The sequence below is a fragment of the Entelurus aequoreus genome, linkage group LG03, assembly GCF_033978785.1.
Source record: "Entelurus aequoreus isolate RoL-2023_Sb linkage group LG03, RoL_Eaeq_v1.1, whole genome shotgun sequence".
NCBI classification, from domain to species: domain Eukaryota; kingdom Metazoa; phylum Chordata; class Actinopteri; order Syngnathiformes; family Syngnathidae; genus Entelurus; species Entelurus aequoreus.
In genome coordinates this window covers 14,487,565-14,511,689 of record NC_084733.1, presented here as the reverse complement: position 1 = coordinate 14,511,689, position 24,125 = coordinate 14,487,565, and the positions used below count along the sequence as shown (strand labels likewise).

The 24,125-nt window shown below is 36.5% G+C and overlaps 1 protein-coding gene and 2 long non-coding RNA genes across 8 annotated transcripts in view; 2 read left to right on the top strand and 1 right to left on the bottom strand.

The window, feature by feature from the left end:
- Window positions 1-1,255, top strand: part of LOC133646200 (uncharacterized) — a 24,120-nt gene extending 22,865 nt beyond the window's left edge. Inside the window, exon 3 of the long non-coding RNA XR_009825241.1 lies at window positions 89-1,255. This is a non-coding gene — a long non-coding RNA (uncharacterized LOC133646200). The remainder of the gene's footprint in view (window positions 1-88) is intronic.
- Window positions 1-24,125, bottom strand: part of LOC133646191 (inositol-3-phosphate synthase 1-A-like) — a 24,731-nt gene extending 606 nt beyond the window's left edge. Inside the window, exons 1-12 of one of the 5 annotated variants that reach the window (XM_062041315.1) lie at window positions 24,109-24,125; window positions 20,772-20,877; window positions 14,418-14,451; window positions 14,055-14,179; window positions 13,825-13,986; window positions 11,727-11,856; window positions 8,065-8,258; window positions 7,824-7,973; window positions 5,676-5,891; window positions 3,016-3,180; window positions 2,758-2,871; window positions 70-287 (exon numbers count right to left, since the gene is read on the bottom strand). In XM_062041315.1, coding sequence (XP_061897299.1) covers window positions 70-287; window positions 2,758-2,871; window positions 3,016-3,180; window positions 5,676-5,891; window positions 7,824-7,973; window positions 8,065-8,258; window positions 11,727-11,856; window positions 13,825-13,986; window positions 14,055-14,168 — 1,463 coding nt within the window. In that variant the 5' untranslated portion in view covers window positions 14,169-14,179; window positions 14,418-14,451; window positions 20,772-20,877; window positions 24,109-24,125. Of the gene's footprint in view, window positions 1-69; window positions 288-2,757; window positions 2,872-3,015; window positions 3,181-5,675; window positions 5,892-7,823; window positions 7,974-8,064; window positions 8,259-11,726; window positions 11,857-13,824; window positions 13,987-14,054; window positions 14,180-14,417; window positions 14,452-20,771; window positions 20,885-20,949; window positions 21,146-24,108 lie in introns of those variants that run through there. The other 4 variants (XM_062041318.1, XM_062041314.1, XM_062041317.1 and 1 more) reach the window with 4 other exon arrangements.
- The window catches only part of LOC133646199 (uncharacterized), a 28,541-nt gene continuing 7,367 nt past the window's right edge, over window positions 2,952-24,125 (top strand). Inside the window, exons 1-6 of one of the 2 annotated variants that reach the window (XR_009825239.1) lie at window positions 2,952-3,153; window positions 5,661-5,911; window positions 7,839-7,995; window positions 13,836-14,010; window positions 23,066-23,179; window positions 23,282-23,486. This is a non-coding gene — a long non-coding RNA (uncharacterized LOC133646199). The remainder of the gene's footprint in view (window positions 3,154-5,660; window positions 5,912-7,838; window positions 7,996-13,835; window positions 14,011-23,065; window positions 23,180-23,281; window positions 23,487-24,125) is intronic. The other variant, XR_009825240.1, reaches the window with a different exon arrangement.

Below are 24,125 nucleotides of genomic sequence, written 5' to 3'. Positions count from 1 at the left end.
CTGGAAAGAAAGCGTCAATTTTAACTTTTGCATCACAGGAGATGAAAAGGACTTGCTCTTTACGTGTACCTCATGATGTTTTCTATAGATGATCTCTGCCGGAAGAAGGCGTTGATGACGGGGGTCCCGGCCGGGACAAGCGGGGCCTTGCAAAGGAAGGAGAGAAGTGCCAGGACGCTGTGGAAGGACTGGAAGTGATCGTCTCCCTCGGGTCGGATGGTTATACGCTGACAAAGCTCTGTCAGGATGGCCAGGTCCAGTATGATCGGACTGGCGAGAAGAGAGTCCTGTGGGGGGGGAAATGGTAGGGCAGTTGTTTAGAATCCATAATGTGACTTTATTTGGTTAAAGTCAAGCATTGAAGAAAAACACAAGTTAATTCTATTAAAAAATATGTCATGACTTCACAAAAAGAGAGTCGAAGTATCATGAGAAAAAAGTTATAAATCATATTTTCACAAAAATTAAGTTAATGGGAATATAATTTTAATACCACGGGTGGAATGCTCTAATTTTAAGGGAATAAAAACGTATTCTAAGAAAAAAAAGTTGCGTAATTATGCAAAAAAAAGTTGTAAAATAAGGTTGTAATTTAATGAGTGATAAATTGTAAACATTTTTTAGAATCAAATCCTAATTTTACAGAAAAAAGGAAGTAATATCTAAAAAATGTCAATATGAATAATAAAGTTGCAAAATGACAGGAAACTATTGTAATATTGGGAGACAATATTCGTCATCTTACAACAAAAAAGTTGTAATATGATGAGAGATAAGTTAACATTTTATGAGAATAAGGCAGAGTTGAAAAAAAGTCTCAATTTTACGGCAATAAAGTAGTAAAAAATTGTTTTAATTTCGCAAAAAATCATAATTCTATGACAAGAATTTGGTTTTAACACTCTTTTACCTGAAAAAAGTTGTCATTATAAAAAAAACTTGTAATATTACAAGTCAAAATAATAAAAAGAGTTGCAGTTCACAGGAAAATAAATCATATTTTCTTTACAAGAAATTAGAGATGTCCGATAATGGCTTTTTTGCCGATATCCGATATTCCGATATTGTCCAACTATTAATTACCGATTCCGATATCAACCGATACCGATATATACAGTCATGGAATTAACACATTATTATGCCTAATTTTGTTGTGATGCCCCGCTGGATGCATTAAACAATGTAACAAGGTTTTCCAAAATAAATCAACTGAAGTTATGGAAAAAAATGCCAACATGGCAAAAATGGGTTGAGGTTTGGGGGTAGGGGGTAGCGGGGGGTGTATATTGTAGCTTCCCGGAAGAGTTAGTGCTGCAAGGGGTTCTGGGTATTTGTTCTGTTGTGTTACGGTGCGGATGTTCTCCCGAAATGTGTTTGTCATTCTTGTTTGGTGTGGGTTCACAGTGTGGCGCATATTTGTAACAGTGTTAAAGTTGTTTATACGGCCACCCTCAGTGTGACCTGTATGGCTGTTGACCAAGTATTCCTTGCATTCACTTGTGTGTGTGAAAAATCGTAGATATTATTACTGGGCAGGCACGCAAAGGCAGTGCCTTTAAGGTTTATTGGCGCTCTGTACTTCTCCCTACGTCCGTGTACACAGCGGCGTTTTAAAAAGTCATACATTTTACTTTTTGAAACCGATAATTTTGAAACCGATAATTTCAGATATTACATTTTAAAGCATTTATTGGCCGATAATATCGGCAGTCCGATATCAGACATCCCTACAAGAAATTATTTATACTATTAAGAGAAAAAAAAGTTGTGATTTTACAAGAATTAAAAAGTTAAAAGTTAAAGTACCAATGATAGTCACACACACACTAGGTGTGGTGAAATTATTCTCTGCATTTGACCTATCACCCTTGTTCCACCCCCTGGGAGGTGAGGGGAGCAGTGAGCAGCAGCGGTGGCCACGCTCGGGAATCATTTTAGTGATTTAACCCCCAATTCCAACCCTTGATGCTGAGTGCCAAGCAGGGAGGTAATGGGTCCCATTTTTATAGTCTTTGGTAAGTTGTAATATGTGTATATATATTGGACACATACATTTTAGAAGAAAAAAGTACCAATTTTACAAAATAATGTTGATATTTTAAAAAAAAATGGATTGCATAATTATGATAATAAATGTGTATAGTAATTTTAAAAAAGTGATCGATTTACAAGAAATGCAGTTAAAGTTATGAGGAATTAATGGAAACAAATAATATATAAAAAAATATACATTTGGATGATTGTTGCAAAAAAGTAATAGTAATAATTTCACTACAATATCACAAAACTTGTTGGATTTTTAGTAAAGCAGCAATGCTTGGCACTCAGCATCAAGGGTTGGAATTGGGGGTTAAATCACCAAAAATGATTCCCGGGCGCGGCCACCGCTGCTGCCCACTGCTCCCCTCACCTCCCAGGGGGTGATCAAGGGTGATGGGTCAAATGCAGAGAATAATTTTGCCACACCTAGTGTGTGTGTGACAGTCATTGGTACTTTAACTTCAATATTAGGAGTATAAACGTGCGTTAAGACCCAGCTTGCAAGCCAGATCGACAGAATTGCTCGGCCACTTGTTGCTAGGCAGAATTTATGTGGCAAAACCACTAATAACCAAAAGTCCAGTTTAAAAAAAAAAAGGCATATGCTATGCCGTCCCCCTGGAAAAGAAAGGACAGGGAGAGTTGGCAGGAACAGGAAGTCATAGAAAAGATAGGAAATTGGCTTAAGAAGAAGATAACAATGACATAAGCTGTGACCTCGCAGGTGTTGTGCAGTACGAGGGTGTTGAGTCCTCCCATCATGATCTCAGAGGTGTATTCATCCATGGCTCGCTTGCTGTCTCCCACGTAAGGAACGTACTTAATCACCACCTGTATGGACACACACACACACACACACACACACACACACACACACACACACACACACACACACACACACACACACACACACACACACACAGGCGCTCGTACACATGGACCACACGATGATTGTCCACTCTGCGCTTCACTCACACAGTGGTCGGGCTTCTCGCCTTCTCGGTACAGGATGTGATTGGAGCGCACCATGTCGTCCACCACGTTGCTCTTGGTGATCTCCTTGGAGCGGAACTGCTGCGGGGAGGACAGGTTCTTGCCGTCGTTGTTGCCAAGGTGATTGTAGCTGACGATGGAGGTGGGCTGTGGAGGGAGGCAGAGGGATGTCACTTTCACTTTGTCTTGACAAGGCCGCCATTTTCCGCCTGCACGTCTGTCCCTGTTGTTTACCAGGGATGTCCCAATACATGTCTTTCACCTCCGATACAATATTAGGACATTGGATATTGGCTCTACCAATATCCAATGTTGTGTAATTCGTAAATAAAAACAGAATACAATGATTTGCAAATCCTTTTCAACTTATACTTAATTGAATAGACTGCAAAGACAAGATATTTCATGTTCCAACTGAGAAACAACTTTTTTTTTTGCAAATAATCATTAACTTAGAATTTAATGGCAGCAACACATTGCAAAAAAGTTGTCACAGGGGCATTGTTACCACTGTGTTACATGGCCTTTCCTTTTAACAACACTCAGTAAACGTTTGGGAACTGAGGAGAGCAATTTTTGAAGCTTTTCAGGTGGAATTCTTTCCCATTCTTGCTTGATGTACAGCTTCAACAGTCCGGGGTCTCCGTAGTGGTATTTTAGGCTTCATAATGCGCCACACATTTTCAATGGGAGACAGGTCTGGACTACAGGCAGGCCAGTCTAGTACCCGCACTCTTTTACTATGAAGCCACGTTGATGTAACACGTGGCTTGGCATTGTCTTGCTGAAATAAGCAGGGGCGTCCAAGGTAACGTTGCTTGGATGGCAGCATATGTTGCTTCAAAACCTGTATGTACCTTTCAGCAGTAATGGTGCCTTCACAGATGTGTAAGTTACTCATGTCTTGGGCACTAATACACCCCCATACCATCACAGATGCTGGCTTTTCAACTTTGCGCCTAGAACAATCCGGATGGTTCTTTTCCTCTTTGTTCCGGAGGACACGACGTCCACAGTTTCCAAAAACAATTTAAAATATGGACTCGTCAGACCACAGAACACTTTTCCACTTTGCATCAGTCTATCTTAAATGAGCTCGGGCCCAGCGAAGCCGGCTGCGTTTCTGGGTGTTGTTGATAAATGGCTTTCGGTTTGCATAGTAGAGTTTTAACTTGCACTTACAGATGTAGCGACGAACTGTAGTTACTAACAGTGGTTTTCTGAAGTGTTCCTGAGCCCATGTGGTGATATTCTTTACACACTGATGTCGCTTGTTGATGCAGTAACCTGAGGGATCGAAGGTCACAGGCATTCAATGTTACGTGCAGTGATTTCTCCAGATTCTCTGAACCTTTTGATGATATTACAGACAGTAGATGGTGAAATCCCTAAATTCCTTGCAATAGCTGGTTGAGAAATGTTGTTCTTAAACAATTTGCTCACGCATTTAGTCACAAAGTGGTGACCCTCGCCCCATCCTTGTTTGTGAATGACTGAGCTTTTCACGGAAGCTGCTTTTATACCCAATCATGGCACCCACCTGTTCCCTATTAGCCTGTTCACCTGTGGGATGTTCCAAATAAGTGTATGATTAGCATTCCTCAACTTTCTCAGTCTTTTTTGCCACTTGTGCCAGCTTTTTTGAAACATGTTGCAGGCATCAAATTCCAAATGAGCTAATATTTGCAAAATATAACGTTTTCCAGTTCGAACGTTAAGTATCTTGTCTTTGCAGTCTATTCAATGTAATATAGGTTGAAAAGCATTTGCAAATCATTGTATTCTGTTTTTATTTACCATTTACACAACGTGCCAACTTCACTGGTTTTGTGGTTTGTACATAATTGTATTATTTTGTTGTGTGCAATGTTATTAAAGGTTTGATCAAGTGAAATGAGTCAAACAGAGGCCAGTTATAGGTAAGAAAAACACTAACCTATTTATTATTAACCGCCCTGAGATCGGTATGGTCGTGAGTTCAAACCCCGGCCGAATCATACCAAAAAAAACGGGACCCATTACCTCCCTGCTTGGCACTCAGCATCAAGGGTTGAAATTAGGGGTTGATTCCCAATGGCGGCCACCGCTGCTGCTCACTGCTCCCCTCACCTCCCAGTGGGTGAACATGGGGATGGGTCAAATACAGAGGGTAATTTCAGTGGTACTTTAAGTTTAAGTCAAATAAATTGAAAATCAAGTCAAAATACATGAATTGGGACCGCCTCACATGTCATAAACACATTATAACGGGACTATTTGTGAAGGCAGCTTGTTGTTCCAACTCCATAGTGCAGATGGCATCGTGACTCTGCTTCGTAACACAGCACCTGGTCTGCCAGAGAATGGGAAGACGTCACAGGATGGATCAGTGTTGCCAACTTAGCAGCTTTGTCGCTATATTTAGCGAGCATTCTGACCTCTTTTTGCAAAAAGGGACTAGTCCCCCCCAAAAAATCGAGTGACTTTTTCTGGTCGTATCGGAGTCTCTGGCTGTGGGACACCAACCTCAAAAATAAGTTTTGTTCTTGTCTCCCACAACATCCATAAAAATTGAAAAGGGATGTTGTGTCTGATGAATAAATTCACTCCTTTCGCGTCTTCTGTCTTCTTACTGCTTCACATGTTAGGCCCCGCCTCCTCACCTTGATGCCCGAGCTGACCAGGAAGTCCACCAACGCCGACTTGATCTTCGTCTGGCCGGACTTGAAGTCGTCCCCTCCGATGAAGACGCCCCTCTGCACGGCCAGGTCTACGGCCCCCGGCACAAAGGTGTTCTGGGGGGAGCCGTTGATGAAGGCGCATCCTTCCAGTACGCTGGCCACCGCAAAAAGAGTGGAGGGAGACACCTCTGAGCCGGCCTGATGGACCACAACAAACGGTATTGTCACAAATTGAATGTGTTTTAGGAATCCAATGACGGATTCTTCTTATGCTAAGGATAATAAAATATTACAACATTTAATGTTATTTTTTACTTTGATACAATTATTTTCTAACCACAACATTAGTACATATACAGTACAGGCCAAAAGTTTGGACACACCTTCTCATTTCAATGCGTCTTCTTTATTTTCATGACTATTTACATTGTAGATTGTCACTGAAGGCATCAAAACTATGACACCTGTGAAGTAAAAACCCTTTCAGAGATGTCCGATAATGGCTTTTTTGCCGATATCTGATATTCTGATATTGTCCAACTCTTAATTACCGATTCCGATATCACACACCGATATATACAGTCGCGGAATTAACACATTATTATGCCTAATTTTGTTGTGATGCCCCGCTGGATGCATTAAACAATGCAACAAGGTTTTCCAAAATAAATCAACTCAAGTTATGGGAAAAAATGCCAACATGGCACTGCCATATTTATTATTGAAGTCACAAAGTGCATTATTTTTTTTAACATGCCTCAAAACAGCAGTTGGGGATTTGGGACATGCTCTCCCTGAGAGAGCATGAGGAGGTTGAGGTGGGCGGGGTTCGTGGGGGGCTGGGATAGCGGGGGGTGTATATTGTAGCGTCCCGGAAGAGGTAGTGCTGCAAGGGGTTCTGGGTATTTGTTGTGTTGTGTTACGGTGCGGATGTTTTCCCGAAATGTGTTTGTCATTCTTGTTTGGTGTGGGTTCACAGTGTGGCGCATATTTGTAACAGTGTTAAAGTTGTTTATACGTTCACCCTCAGTGTGACCTGTATGGCTGTTGACCAAGTATGCCTTGCATTCACTTGTGTGTGTGTGTGAAGAGCCGTAGATATTATTTGATTGGGCCGGCACGCAAAGGCAGTGCCTTTGAGGCACGCCCCCAATATTGTTGTCTGGGTGGAAATCGGGAGAATGGTTGCCCCGGGAGATTTTCGGGAGGGGCACTGAAATTCGTGAGTCTCCCGGGAAAATGGGGAGGGTTGGCAAGTATGACTGGGAGACGCAACTGCTCTGTACTTCTCCCTACGTCCGTGTACCACTCCGTATAGCGGCGTTTGAAAAAGTCATAAATTTAATTTTTTTAAACCAATACAGATCATTTCCGATATTACATTTTAAAGCATTTATCGGCCGATAATATCGGCAGTCCGATATTATTGGACATCTCTACTTTCAGGTGACTACCTCTTGAAGCTCATGGAGAGAATGCCAAGAGTGTGCAAAACAGTAATCAGAAACGCACCCTTACCTTACAGAAGTGCTTCTAATACTTTTGTGCATGGACATGGCTTGTGCAAAGCCCACCTTCAGGTCACTTAGGTCTGGGCTCTGGCGAGGCCATTAAGAATTTAGCACATATCTGAAGCTTTTGGAGTCAAAACTGGTGGAGAAAATTAATTTTTTTGGGGACAGCCAGTCAGCGCCCAGACCTAAAACCCAGCGAAAATCTGCTGGTTATTTGGCTTTTTTGCAGGGGACGGCGTGGCGAAGTTGGGAGAGTGACCGTGCCAGCAACCTGAGGGTTCCTGGTTCAATCCCCACCTTCTACCAACCTCTCACATCCGTTGTGTCCTTGAGCAAGACACTTCACCCTTGCTCCTGATGGGTGGTGGTTAGGGCCTTGCATGGCAGCTCCCGCCATCAGTGTGTGAATGGGTGAATGTGGAAATAGTGTCAAAGCGCTTTGAGTACCTTGAAGGTAGAAAAGCACTATACAAGTATAACCCACTTACCATTTTTTAAAACGTTATTTTATTTATTTGTCCAAACATTTGTTAGTTTTCCAAATCAAATGGTAGTCATCATAAATGTGATGAGTTCACTGCATCTCGTGGTCTAACTTGTGGTCTCGTTGTCTCACCTGGATGGCGGCCAGAAGGTTTTTGGCCGTGTCGTTGACTCCGGGCACGATGTCACAGAAGCGCTCGGTGGTGGCGGTCCACACGACGATGACTTTGTCCACGCCGCTGGACTGATGGAAGTCCCGGATGTCCTCTCTGATCCGCTCCATCTGCAAGGAACCCACGACTCAGGTCAGAATCCAAACCCACACACGTTCCCTCTAGTGGTCAAACGAGGCTACAGCAAATGATCAGTGTTACCTGCTCCGCTATGGTCCCTGTCAGCACGTTGTCAGCTCGGCTCTCTTGGTTGGCGGCGATGAATTCTGGGATATAGATGGACGGCCTGGGCTTCATGTTGTCCATATATGGTCGCAGCTGCTCTTGTAGAGGCCAGTCCAGGACTTGAGCTCGCTCCATAGCCTGTCCGAGATCCAGCGAGGAAATATCCCAGCCTAAAAGCGCAAGCGGCACATTTCTTAGACATGATTTTTAGAAAAAAAATAAGTAAAAAATAAATCTTCTTTTAGACCGTCAACATTATTTGGCGGTCAAATATAAGACAGAGCCGTACCAGTGATGGCAAAGAAGTGTGTGTGTGTCCTGGCTGCTCAGTACAATATGGCTAAGTCAACAATGAGTTATTACTAGAGATGTCCGATAATATCGGACTGCCGATATTATCGGCCAACAAATGCTTTAAAATGTAATATCGGAAATTATCGGTATCGGTTTCAAAAAGTAAAATGTATGACTTTTTAAAACGCTGCTGTACGGAGTGGTACACGGACGTAGGGAGAAGTGCAGAGCGCCAATAAACCTTAAAGGCACTGCCTTTGCGTGCCTGCCCAGTCACATGATATCTACGGTGTTTCACACACACAAGTGAATGCAAGGCATACTTGGTCAACAGCCATACAGGTCACACTGAGGGTGACCGTATAAACAACTTTAACACTGTTACAAATATGCGCCACACTGTGAACCCACACCAAACAAGAATGACAAACGCATTTCGGGAGAACATCCGCACCGTAACACAACATAACAAATACCCAGAACCCCTTGCAGCACTACCTCTTCCGGGACGCTACAATATACACCCCCCACTACCCCAGCCCCCCCGCCCACCTCAACCTCCTCATGTCCCAAATCACCAACTGCTGTTTTGAGGCATGTTAAAAAAAATAATGCACTTTGTGACTTCAATAATAAATATGGCAGTGCCATGTTGGCATTTTTTTTCCATAAATTGAGTTGATTTATTTTGGAAAACCTTGTTACATTGTTTAATGCATCCAGCGGGGCGTCACAACAAAATTAGGCATAATAATGTGTTAATTCCACGACTGTAAATATCGGTATCGGTTGATATCGGAATCGGTAATTAAGAGTTGGACAATATCGGAATATCGGCAAAAAGGCCATTATCGGACATCTCTAGTTATTACAACAACTAATAAAGTAATCCTCCATTTTTGACATAACCAGATCTTTCTTCAGCCTATAATCTCTCTGTCCAGGCTGCTCAGTACAACATGGCTACAAACCGTTATTTGGAATAATCAATCAATCAATCAATGTTTATTTATATAGCCCTAAATCACAAGTGTCTCAAAGGGATAATGATTATAGTAATAATAATACAAAGGTAAATGTGCCTTTTTGCACAAAACCGAACCCATTTCTTGGTGCTTTGCCTATTATATGGGTCTGTCGTGGCTGCTCAGTACAACATGACTTATTACAAGGAATCATAAAGCAATTGTTCATTTTTAACATCACCTGACTCTTTCTTCAGTGTCCAATCTGTAACTTCTTATATTTGTCCTGTCCAGGCTGCTTAGTACAACATGGCCTAGTGAGCAATGGGTTATTACAATGAACAATAAGACAATCCTCCGTTTGTTTACATAACCAGACTCTTTCTTTAGTGTCTAATCTCTCACAGGTGTCTTGTCCAGGCTGCTCAGTACAACATGGCGATTTCTTACCCGACTCTTTCATTAGCGTCTAATCCCGTCGAGGCTGCTCAGTACAAAACGACTCGCCAACAGATTTGATTTGAAACGTATGACTTTGAACACAAACAACCCCAAGCCTCCTAAATACCTCTGTCCTGGCTGCTCAGTACAACACGGCTAAGTCAACAGTGGGTTATTACGATTAATAAGAGGACAAATGTCATTTTTTGGCATACTGTAACTGGACATTTTCTTTGGTGCCAAGTCGGCTCGGCAGACACGTCTGCCCAGGCTGCTCAGTGCAATATGGCCAAGTCAGCAATAAACGCCTCATGCGTCATCAGGTGTTATTTACCGTATTTTCCGGACTATAAGGCGCACTTAAAATCCTTTTTTTCCCCCTCCAAACTCTACAGTGCACCCTCATAACTCGGTGAGCCTAATGTAAGGAATAAGTTTGGTTGAGCTTACCCACCTCGACGCAATTTTATTTGGTACATGGTGTAATGATAAGTGTGACCAGTAGATGGCAGTCACACATAAGAGATACATATAGACTGCACCGTTTGATGTGCTTCAATATAGGAGTATTATTATGGTGTGTGTATAAGGCATACTTGCCAACCCTCCCGATTTTCCCGGGAGACTCCCGGATTTCAGTGCCCCTCCCGAAAATCTCCCGGGGCAACCATTCTCCCGAATTCAACCCGGACAACAATATTGGGGGCGTGCCTTAAAGGCACTGCCTTTAGAGTCCTCTACAACCTGTCATCACGTCCGCTTTTCCTCCATACAAACAGCGTGCCGGCCCAGTCACATACTATATGCGGCTTTTACACACACACATGTGAATGCAAGGCATACTTGGTCAACAGCCATACAGGTCACACTGAGGGTGGCCGTATAAACAACTTTAACACTGTTACAAATATGCGCCACACTGTGAACCCACGCCAAACAAGAATGACAAACACATTTCGGGAGAACATCCGCGCCGTAACACAACATAAACACAACAGAACAAATACCCAGAACCCCTTGCAGCACTAACTCTTTCGGGACGGTACAATATACACCCCCGCTACCACCTCAACCCCGCCGCCCCCCATCTTCCTAATTCGGAGTTCTCAAGGTTGGCAAGTATGGTATAAGGTAAGACATTATCTGGCGTTTTGTTTCACGATATTATGTTATTATATTATTCTGATACCTGCTGATCTGTATTTGGGATCTGCATAAATCCTGAAAAATTGTGTCGATCCGCCTTTGTAGTCCGTGCCGACGACGTAATCGATAAGCTTCTTCCTTTTCTCTATCTTCTTATGTGACATTCATCCTTCGCTGTTGCCATTTCTAATATAAAGTAATGTAAAGTTCGTACTTATATCTGTCAGTAAACTCGCCATGAAAGCTCTAAAACATACCGGTGTAATGAGTTTACATTATTCACCCAAGGAACTTGGGACGGTTTTTCACGGGACACATTTCCCGTCTGAATGTCATTAAAACAGTTAGCTCCATCTTTTGACACTTCCTCCACTCCCGTCTTTGCACGCTACACCGCTACAACAAAGATGACAGGGAAGGTGAGCCACGTAAATAAGACCGCCCACAAAACGGCTTGAAGATGATCCGTAAAACATAATCTATGCAACATTTTGACCAAAGAACCACCATTACATGTTATGTAGACCACGAGGAAGTCTTTTACATTTAGAAAAAAATAATATGACTCCTTTAATGCGTCCTATAATCCGGTGTGCCTTATATATGAAAAAAGATCAAAAATAGACCATTCATCGGCAGTGCGCCTTATAATCCGGTGCGCCCTATGGTCCGGAAAATACGGTAGTCCGATCACTTTAACCTGCTTGTGGCGTTCCTAACGGTTACAGGATGGCCACAGCTTGACACTGGAACAGATGAATTCAGTAGACATGGGTCGTACAAGTATTGTACCATCAAAGACGATGTCATTGGGGTGCACCATGGGTAGAAGGTGACAGAAAGGTACGCTGACCTCGCCCTCGGGCCCCGAACCAACACACACGGTCGACGCCTGCAGGAAGGATCCATAGTAGTTTGCTCTCTGAAAGAAAAGACAAAAAAAAAAGACTTTTTTACCATTACGTCATGACTTTTTTAGCCCCTGAGGAAGTTGGCCTTTTAAGGCAAAGAGCGTAGAAGCTGGTGACAGTCTGATGAACATGATGGGATGAAGTTTCTAGAAGGATTTTCCATGAATGACATTTCGTCCCCTAAGGCGAGAATGCACTTTGTCACAACAAGAACGTCAATGCGTCTTCTTTCCCAATACTCTACGGCATGATGCGACTTGCAATAAGAGGCGAGGGTGATCAAGTTTGTGATTGGACACCTGCGGTCACGCCCACTCCAGTACGCCACGGGACACGTCATTAGGGACACTACAAATAGACCTCTTTAAAGACATTGATGTTCTATTCAAACGATACACCTGGTACAAGAATAGAGACGAAATTTAACCAGTAAAACTGGAAAGAAATGTAATATCACCCAAATTTAATTTGACTAGGATATTTTTTTTATGTTACAAAATAAAAATTCATTATTTTTTTTAATTCTAAAACAATTTTATTTTTGCAATATTTCACCTTTTTCTCGTAAATTTGCCAGTTTTTTCTTGGGGTATTTTGACTTTGTTCCTGTGATACTGCAACTTTACCATAGTCAAATTGTGCGCCGTAATTTCTTTAAATACGTCATATTTTTATCTGAAAATAATGACTTTATTTTCGTATTATTTTGACTTTTTTTTCAATAAAATGTTGAGTTTAAATTTTTTTTTTTTTTTTAAATTGCACAATTTAAATTTTATTTTGTTAGAACCTAATTTTCTCTCTTAATTTTCAGCATCATTTCTCAAAACATTTACAATGGTGAATTTAAATTTTTTCTCATAAAATTAGTTGTAATTTTACAAAAAAATATATATATATATTTATGATTGTGATATTTTATGAGGTGTGATTCTAAAAACTAGGAGAGTAAAAAATACAAATACAATTTGAATGAGAAAAAATAATTTTGTGCTGCTACAATTTTACTTCAGTAGAATTGAAATATTTTCTTGTAATTTTCAGAATCATGCCTCAAAAAATTTACAATAGTAAACTGACATTTTTTGTTGGAAAATGCCAACTTCAATTTTACAAGAAAAAATTATTTTTGCTCTTGTGATATTTTGTAAGGCGTAATTTTGATAATGTCGAGAAAAATTCAGTTTAACAAAAATAAAATTGTACTAGCGTGAGAATTGAAAAACCCCCCAAAAAAACTGTATTTTATTTTTTTTTTAAAACGGTCAAAATAATACGAGAATAAATTCATTATCAAAATTAAATAAATGAAAAACCTAAGAAAATAAGATGCACAATTTGACTATGATAAATTCGTAGTATCACAGGAATAACATTAAAATACTCCAATAAAAAAACTTTACGAGACTAAAATAGACATTTTACAAAAATAAAGTTGTAATGAAAAAACTAAACTAAGGCGGACCATTTCAGGGGGAACAAAAACTTAATTTGACATAATTTGAAAAAAAAAATTTTATCACAAAATTTAAGTAACAATATTTAAAGTATCGCAGGAAAATAATACTATCGTAATAGTGCAAGAAAACACAAAGAAATTGTATTATCACAAGAATAATGTAAAAATATTATGAGAAAAAATATACAAAAGTCCTAACTTCATTTTTTTTAATGTTTCATATTGTTTTTTTGTCTATGTTTCATATTGTTTTTTTTGTCTAACACGACAATGCTCACTTTTTGCACAGTAAAGTAAAAACAGTTAATAGAATGGCGATGACATCATGACACTTTTTTATAATCTCAGTCATTTTTCATTTCCTCAGTTTGGTTCTGACTTGGGACTGCTTTAAGCCCCGCTTCCTAACTGTACAGTCATTGGCTGGTTTTTAAGAAAGATTGTGTAAAAGACAGTGGCCCATAAACAGAAACAATGTAGTTTATATTCTTTAATATCTCAATTCTAATTTTGTTTTCACCTTCACTCCAGACTTGGTGTTCCAGGTGAGGTTCATCTTGTTGGCAAGTACGGCTGCTGTGACCGTGGTGCCGTTGTTGCCTCCCCAGCCCACCAGCATCACCCCCAGCCTGGGCACGCGTGTGTCCGTGCGCAGGGTCATCTCAGTGGTGCGAGGGGTCACCTGTATCGCACCGTCATGTGTGAAGTAAGTACAGGAATATGAGGAAAAGGTAGGAGTGTAAGACTTACCGTGATCGTGTTCCCGTCTTTATGCACACCTGTGGTCTGGTAGGAATACTGCGCCTCTATGTGTGTTTCTGTGTACTTCACATTAGGACTGTTGATGTGCATGTTGACGGACATGTTTGCTGATTCTGTCAGAACACATCCATCATTTCCATAAGATGAAAGATTAGGAGAAAAAAAAAGTCAAAATAAAGTTGTCGTATTGCAAAAATCACTTTGACATTTCACAAACATGAGTCACAGTTTTATAAAAGTACACTTGTGTTTACATTTTATAAGACAAAAATATTGTAGTATCACACATAAATATTCGGAAAAAAGATAAGTCATTTTTACAAGAATGAAGTCAAAGAAAATAATTATCACCAGTATGAAGTCTTGGTACTGCATGTGTTGAAGTCTAAATTTTAGGAGAAAAAAATGTTTAAAAAACAAACATAATTCATAGCATTGTAAGAGTAAAGCTGGAATATTTCAACAAAAAACCCCTTACAAATTTACGTAAAAATGTCTTAATATCAAAAGAGGTCGAAATATTACGAGAAAAAATTAGTAATTTCTGATAAGGTAAAAAAAAATTGTTTAAATATTTTTTTTTAATTCTAAAATAAAGTATAGAATCAAGCTGAAATATTTTTTTTTTTTAAAGGCCATTTTCTAAACAAACTTATAAGGTTGGAATACTACGAAAAAAGGTGTAAAAATGTTACAAGAAAAAACATTACATTTTCTGGAATAAAGTCACAATATCACAAGTATAAAGTTGAAATATTACCAAAAACAGCCATATACAAGAATAAAGCCATGGTACTGCATATATAATTATTATTATTATTATTTCATTTATTTTTTAAAATCTAAGAATTAAGTTGTATTACCAGAATAAAGCTGAAATATTTTAACCAAAAAAAAAAAATGTAATTTTCCAAACAAAAGTCTTCATATCACAAGAATAAGGTCATATAAAACAAAATTGTTTTTCTTACAATTAAGAAAAAATGTTACAAGGAAAAAAATATTTGATAGAAATAAAGTCTTAGTACTGTCAGAATATTGTGAGAAAAACCTTCACAGGACTTAATCAGAAGAATAAAGTTAAAATATTAAAAAAGAAAATGTAATTTAACAACGCTAAAGTACGAATACTGTTTAAATTGAATTAATTGATATATTTGAAGGAAGACATTTACAAGAATGAAGTTGATATATGAATTATCAGAGAAAAACATTGTTTTTTTTACTAAAAATTAAGTTGTAAAATCATCACCATCAATTGTTTTATTTTATTTGTGTGAGACTTAAGCCGTAGTATCAAGAATAAAATTGAAATATTATGGGTTTTTTTTACATCAAGTTGGAAAATTAAGAATAAAGTTAAAATATTCGGAGACTTTTTTACATTTTATTTTTGTAAAGTAAGAATAAAGTTGAAATATTAGGGAAAACATTTTTAAACGAGAATCAAGTTGTAGTATTAAGGATAATATCTAAATATTAGGATCATTTTTCCCTTGAAATACATTTTTAGATTTTTTTTTTTACGAGGATTTAGTTGTAAAATCAACAATAATGTTAAAATATGTTTTTATTTTATTTTTATCTGACTTCAGTTGTAGAAGCAAGGGAAAAACTGAAATGTTAAGATTTAAAAAAATTTTTTTTTTGAGAATTAAGTGGAAATAATAGTAAAAATCTATTTTTTACGAGAATTAAGTCGTAGTTTCAAGAAATGTTAAAATATTAAGGATTTTTTTTTTACAAGAATAAGTTGTAGTATTCAGGATAATATTGAAATATTAGGATAATTTTTCCCTTGAAATACATCTTATCAAAATAAGGTTAAAGTATTGGAAGAAATGTTTAAATGTTTTTACGAGGATTAAGTTGTAAAATCCAGAATAACGTTAAAATATTTCTTTTTTATTTTTATGTGACTTCAGCCGTAGTATCAAGGGAAAAACTGATATGTTAAGATTTTTTTTTTTTTAACGAGAAGTAAGTTGTGAAATCTGTCAAAATATAGACTTTTGAATTTTATGAGAATTAAATGGAAATAAAAGGAAAAATATAATTTTACGAGAATTAAGTTGCAGTTTCAAGAAATAAGTTAAAATATTAGTTTTTTTTTTTTTTTACAAGAATAAGTTGTAGTATTAAGGATAATATCGAAATATTACGATAATTTTTCCCTTGAAATACATCTTATCAAAAATAAGGTTTAAAGTATTGAAAGAAATGGTAAAAAAATGTTTGAGGAATAAGTTGTAAAATCAAGAATAACGTTAAAAACATTTTCTATCTGACTTTAGTCGTAGTATCAAGGAACAAACTCAAATGTTAGGATTTTTATTTTATTTTTTTTACGAGATTTTACGACTTGGAAGAAATGTAAAAAATATTTTTACGAGGAATAAGTTGTAAAATCAAGAATAACGTTAACATATTTATATTTGTATGTGACTCCAGCCAAAGTATTAAGGGACAAACTGATATGTTAAGATGTTTTTATATTTTTTTTATTACAAGAAATAAGTTGTGAAATCTGTCAAAATATAGACTTTTTAATTTTATGAGAATAAATAGGAAATAATAGGAAAAATATATTTTTTTACAAGAATTTAGTCGTAGTTTCAAGAAATAAGTTAAAATATTAGGTTGTTGTTTTTTTACAAGAATAAGTTGAAGTATTAAGGATAATATCGAAATATTAGGATAATTTTTCCCTTGAAATACATCTTATCAAAAATAAGGTTCAAGTATTGGAAGAAATGTTTACATTTTTTTTTTACGAGGAATAAGTTGTAAAATCAAGAATAACGTTAAAAAATGTTTTTATCTGACTTCAGTCGTAGTATCAAGGAACAAACTGAAATGTTAGGATTTTTTTTTTTTTTACGTGAAGTAAGTTGTGAAATCTGTCTAAATATAGACTTTTTAATTTTATGAGAATTAAATGCAAATAATAGGAAAAATATAATTTTACGAGAATTAAGTCGTAGTTTCAAAAAATATTTTTTTTACAAGAATAAGTTGTAGTATTAATGATAATATCTAAATATTAGGATATTTTTTCCCTTGAAATACATCTTATCAAAACTAAGGTTAAATTAAGGTTACAGTGTTGGAAGAAATGTAAAATTTTTTTTACGAGGATTAAGTTGTAAAATCAAGAATAACATTAAAATATATATATTTTTTTTTTGTGACTTCAGCCGCTGTATCAAGGGAAAAACTGATATGTTAAGATTTTTTTTGACGAGAAGTTGTGTAATCTGTCAAAATATAGACTTTTTAATTTTATGAGGATTAAGTGGAAATAATAGGAAAAATAAATTTTTTACAGGAATTAAGTCGTAGTTTCAAAAAACAAGTTAAAATATTAGGATTTTTTTTTTTACAAGAATAAGTTGTAGTATTAAGGATAATATCGAAATATTAGGATAATTTTCCCCTTGAAATACATCTTATAAAAAAAATAAGGTTACAGTGTTGGAAGAAATGTAAACATTTTTTTACGAGGATTAAGTTGTAAAATCAAGAATAACATTAAAATATTTATATTTTTTATTTTTATGTGACTTCAGCCATTGTATCAAGGGAAATACTGATATGTTAAGATTTTTTTGACGAGAAGTTGTGTAATCTGTCAAAATATAGACTTTTTAATTTTATGAGAATTAAGTGGAAATAATAGGAAAAATACAATTTTTACAAGAATTAAGTCGTAGTTTCAAAAAATAAGTTAAAATATTAAGATTTTTTTTTTTTTTACAAGAATAAGTTGTAGTATTAAGGATAATATCGAAATATTAGGATAATTTTTCCCTTGAAATACATCTTATAAAAAAATTAAGGTTACAGTGTTGGAAGAAATGTAAAACATTTTTTACGAGGATTAAGTTGTACAATGAAGAATAACATTAAAATATTTATATTTTTTATTTTTATGTGACTTCAGCCGTTGTATCAAGGGAAAAACTGATATGTTAAGATTTTTTTGACGAGAAGTTGTGTAATCTGTCAAAATATAGACTTTTTAATTTTATGAGAATTAAGTGGAAATAATAGGAAAAATTAAATTTTTACAAAAATTAAGTCGTAGTTTCAAAAAATAAGTTAAAATATTAGGATATTTTTTTTTACAAGAATAAGTTGTAGTATTAAGGATAATATCGAAATATTAGGATAATTTTTCCCTTGAAATACATCTTATAAAAAAATTAAGGTTACAGTGTTGGAAGAAATGTAAACATTTTTTTAACGAGGATTAAGTTGTAAAATCAAGAATAACATTAAAATATTTATATTTTTTATTTTTATGTGACTTCAGCCGTTGTATCAAGGGAAATACTGATATGTTAAGATTTTTTTTGACGAGAAGTTGTGTAATCTGTCAAAATATAGACTTTTTAATTTTATGAGAATTAAGTGGAAATAATAGGGAAAATAAATTTTTTACAAGAATTAAGTCGTAGTTTCAAAAAATAAGTTAAAATATTAGGATTTTTTTTTTACAAGAATAAGTTGTAGTATTAAGGATAATATCGAAATATTGGGATAATGTTTCCCTTGAAATACATCTTATAAAAAAATTAAGGTTACAGTGTTGGAAGAAATGTAAACATTTTTTTACGAGGATTAAGTTGTAAAATCAAGAATAACATTAAAATATTTATATTTTTATGTGACTTCAGCCGTTGTATCAAGGGAAATACTGATATGTTAAGATTTTTTTTGACGAGAAGTTGTGTAATCTGTCAAAATATAGACTTTCTACATTTTATGAGAATTAAGTGGAAATAATAGGAAAAACATAATTTTTACGAGAATTAAGTCGTAGTTTCGAAAAATAAGTTAAAATATTAGGATTTTTTTTTTTTTTTATAAGAATAAGTTGTAGTATTAAGGATAATATCAAAATATTAGGATAATTTTTCCCTTGAAATACATCTTATCAAAACTAAGGTTAAAGTATTGGAAGAAATGTTTAAACATTTTTTACAAGGAATAAGTTGTCAAATCAAGAATAACGTTAAAAACATTTTTTATCTGACTTCAGTCGTAGTAACAAGGAACAAACTGAAATGTTAGGATTTAAAAAATTTTTTTTTTACGAGAAGTATGTTGTGAAATCTGTCAAAATATAGACTTTTTCAATTTTATGAGAATTAAGTGGAAAAATAGGAAAAATATAATTTTTACGAGAATTAAGTCGTAGTTTCAAAAAATAAGTAAAAATATTAGCTTTTTTTTTTTTACAAGAATAAGTTGTAGTATTAATGATAATATCTAAATATTAGGATATTTTTTCCCTTGAAATACATCTTATCAAAACTAAGGTTGAAGTATTGGAAGACATTTTTACATTTTTTTACGAGGAATAAGTTGTAAAATCAAGAATAACGTTAAAATATTTATATTTTTTATTTTTATGTGACTTCAGCTGTAGTATCAAGGGAAAAACTGACATGTTAAGATTTTTTTCAATTTTTTTTTACGAGAAGTAAGTTGTGCAATCTGTCAAAATATAGACTTTTTAATTTTGTGAGAATTAAACGGAAATAATAGGAAACATATAATTTTACGAGAATTAAGTCGTAGTTTCAAGAAATAAGTTAAAATATTAGGATTTTTTTTTTTTTTTTTTCAACAATAAGTTGTAGTATTAAGGATAATATCGAGAAACTACCTCGTGCGCACGAGATACATGTCTAAAAAACAAAATAAAAAAATAAAAATTATTCATTTTTTAATTTTTTTTTTATAACTTTATAAAAAGTTTCTCGTGCGCACGGGATACATGTCTTAAAAAAATTTTTTTTATAAAAAAATACATTTCCCCCATGTCCCTTTAGGGGCTCCGTAGAAATCTGTCAAAATATAGACTTTTTGATTTTGTGAGAATTAAGTGGAAATGTTAGGAAAAATTTATTTTTTACGAGAATTAAGTCATAGTTTCCAGAATTAAGTTGAAATATTAGGATTTTTTTTTATTTGGCTAGTTTGGTCATAATAGTGAGTGATCCATTTGATATCAGCTTTGGCAACTCTACCAACAGGTACCAGAAATAGTAACTGGTCCTACCTGTTTTCGCCAGTGGAAACGCGTAAAACGGTGAGTGGGGCCAAGTTGGAAAAGGCTAATGTCAAGTTTTAATAAGATGCTAAAACTGCAGACTCAGCAGTTGGAGCCACTTTGTTTGAATGAAGTCTGCTCGATTCCTGTCCACCAACCAGAGAGCGGTCCGTGCCAACACAATAGGGATGCACGTCACGTCATTTCTTTGACTCAAACACGTTCTTCTGGGTCCAAGCCACTGTGGGTTGGACAACGTCCAGTCCACTCAATGGGCGCCATTGTGAAGACAACGTGCGCATTCCGCTGCCATACAATTGAAAGAAGTTGCGCAATACCATCAAAACTGTCATGCCGTCTCAATGATTATTAGTTGACATTATTGCGCAATTTGATCAAGTCTTGCCCACTCATCGCACCTCCTCAAGTGGAATTTTACTGATGGCACGCACAAAATGACTTTTAACAGGAATATGTTAATTTTGCAAATGGCTGCAAACACGCACTAAAACGTTCTATTAGTCATTTGGATTTCACCAGAAAAACGGAATGCATGTACAAACGTCTCGTCTCGCCATGAATAAAGATGATTTAAAAAAGAAAAAGATAGATGGATAGATAGATGGCCTTTAGGCATTCCTCACCTGTGCCGGTTAGATGCTGCGTATCCCCGCTGCTGCTGCTGGCATTTAAAGTAGTGGAAAAGTTCCACGGCTTTCGAGGACCCTCCTCCGCTTCAAGACACGCCCCCTACAACGCAGACATGAAAACTCGGCTTAGTGTCCAGTTTCAACGTCACCCAAGATGGTTGATGCGACGTACAGACGACGTATAAATGTCCTTAATCCAAACCTCGACCAAATAGTTGAAAAAAAATCAAGTTTATACAAATCTCTACAAAATTGTTTTTTTTTAAATTCTTAGTTCATCCAAACCGCTGATAAATATCAAAAATATATATTTATCTATACGCGTTCTATACTTCACTTCCGTTGTCGCAACGGCTGTGGGCGTGTCCTAGTATGTATGGGACCTTCTAGGACCGTCAGCTGACTTCCTCGTCTGGCAGCCAATCAGATTCCTGCGCAGTCTGCGTGTGTGTGCGCGCGCATGTCTGACGGAGCCGGGCTGCGTGGCAGCGGTGCGCAGAGACGTCTTCTTGACAACGACGAGCCGAATGTCGATACCGACGGTAGCATCACTGATCGGGTCGATACTAATGTAAGGCAACGACAACACGTTATTGTATCGACAGCGTGATAGCAACGACGAACCTAGTGGCATGTATTAGTTATCGGATGATACTAGTGTGATATTTTTCGATTCTAGTCGATGTTTATTTTGACAAGAGTAAAATTGTTGTCTAATTGGTAAATGTTTGGGGGCAAAAAGAGACAAAATCGTCTTGAAAAACGTCTATTAGGAGAAATATCAGCATTGCTGCTTCTGTGTTGTTTGGCATCGGATCATACCAAAAGTCGATTCCAAATATCAGTTCTATTAATACCAAGGGTAGTATCAACATGAGCCCCATTTGAGAAAAGAAGAGGAGCATTTTTTTTAATCAGCAAACCACTGGAAAACTATTTGAAAATCAAGACTACATTTCCTGCAATCGGGTGCATTGATATTTTACATTTATTCTCATCTACCAACCTTTTTTGGATTTATTCCCAAATAATATACAGTGCATTTGCAAAGTATTAGCAGCACTTCACTTTGTACACATTTTGTTATGTTACAGCTTTATTACAAAATGGAATAAATTAAATGTTTGTCCTCAAAATTCTACACACAATACCCTATAATAGCACTGTTATTTTTATTTTTTTTTTTAACAAATGTATTAAAAAACAAAACAAAAAAACATGTACATAAGTATTCACAGCCTTTGCTCAATACTTTGTGAAGGCAACGACAACACAAATGTCGACATCAACGGCCGTAGCGGTTATTGTATCGACAGCGTGATAGCAACGATGAACCTAGTGGCTTGTATTAGTTATCGGATGATACTAGTGTGATATTTTTCGATTCTAGTCGATGTTTATTTTGACAAGAGTAAAATTGTTGTCTAATTGGTAAATGTTTGGGGGCAAAAAGAGACAAAATCGTCTTGAAAAACGTCTACTGGGAGAAATATCAGCATTGCCGCTTCTGTGTTGGTTGGCATCGGATCATACCAAAAGTCGATTCCAAATATCAGTTCTATTAATACCAAGGGTAGTATCAACATGAGCCCCATTTGAGAAAAGAAGAGGAGCATTTTTTTTAATCAGCAAACCACAGGAAAACTATTTGAAAATCAAGACTACATTTCCTGCAATCGGGTGCATTGATATTTTACATTTATTCTCATCTACCAACCTTTTTTGGATTTATTCCCAAATAATATACAGTGCATTTGCAAAGTACTAGCAGCACTTCACTTTGTACACATTTTGTTATGTTACAGCTAAAATGGAATAAATTTAAATGTTTGTCCTCAAAATTCTACACACAATACCCTATAATGGCACTGTTAATTTTTTTATTATTTATTTTTAACAAATGTATTAAAAATAAAAATGTACATAAGTATTCACAGCCTTTGCTCAATACTTTGTTGATGCACCTTTGGCAGCGTTTACGTCTTTGTGAATACGATGCTACAAGACATCCTGGATGAAAACCAACACTTCCCATCCAGTCCGATGGAGCTTGAGAGGTGCTGCGAATATGAACGGGTGAAACTGCCCGCAGATAGGTGTGCCAAGCTTGTGGCATCGGATTCTCACATTCCAATATGTCAATATTTTTGTCAAAGTTTATTTCGATAAACGTATGTTTAGTACACTTTGTTTTAAAGTTTGCGAAGTCAGGGAATCTGCTATGGGGCAAAAATAGTATTTGTTACTTGGCACTTTAAACTTTCCATCCATCTTCTTCGGCTTATCAGAATTCTTCTAAGGGACTCCTGCGAAGCCCACCCTGACGCTGATGAGAATCCTGCCTTCATAAGCCAGCGAGTCTTGCGTTCCAGTGCCAGAACGTAGATCCTTGTACTTGTACAGTAAGCCTCTCACGTCTCTCGCTTCTTTGCTCATGTGCTTCTTCGCTCTTTGTGTTTCTCCTCCGTCGTGCTCATTGTGTCTTGTCCTGTGTCCTCATCCAGTAACCCTTCGTCATCCCCTGGTTTCGAGAAGTGTGTCTCATCTCCCTGGATCCCCTCTGGACTCTCTGCTGCCTTCCGGATTTCGACCTCACACCTGCCCTTGGACCACGACGCCTCGCTCCAGCCCCTGACCTCCTGCCTGTCCCTGGACCTCAGAGTCTGCCTTGCCCTTTCTGGGCTTCCGCACCGATCTCAACACTACCCGGTAACACTACTCATATACTCGCTACACATAGTAGCTTTCTGTAGTAAAAAATGGCAGAATCTGCACATTTCCTGATCAAATACGAGGCAGGAATCAAAGACCAGGCTTTGCTGTCCTTCATGAACTGGTTTGGATGGCATGCGCCTGTTTTGTTTGTCAGCACGTCGCCAATATGTCTGCAGAAAAAAATATTTTGTGCGTTGTAAAGTTGTGCAGCATGTGAAATGTATTTTAACGCGAGCGATACTGTTGAGGTTATGCGGCTTAGCAGACAGCCAACAATTCCACACGTTCCATTTAGTAATCTGTTTAGGCTGTTTATTGTTGTCAATCTGGCTTTAATTTTCGTCTTTATAGAAACTCATAAAACTAAAATGCACACAATAACATCAAATAAAAAAGCTGTGTCACACAAACATACTGAAATTTAATATAAAGTTCTTTGATATGCATGTATTAGATTTACACAAATTATGCAAAAAGTAGCATCAAATAAAATATTCTGGGTGTTCAAAGTATTTTGATGGTGGAAATATATGCTTAGCAGCCATTTTAAGTCCTCAAAACATTCACTGAAACAGTGCACAAAAATCGATTTTACAAACAAGTTAGGTTTACTTACAGACTTGTCTTTTCTCA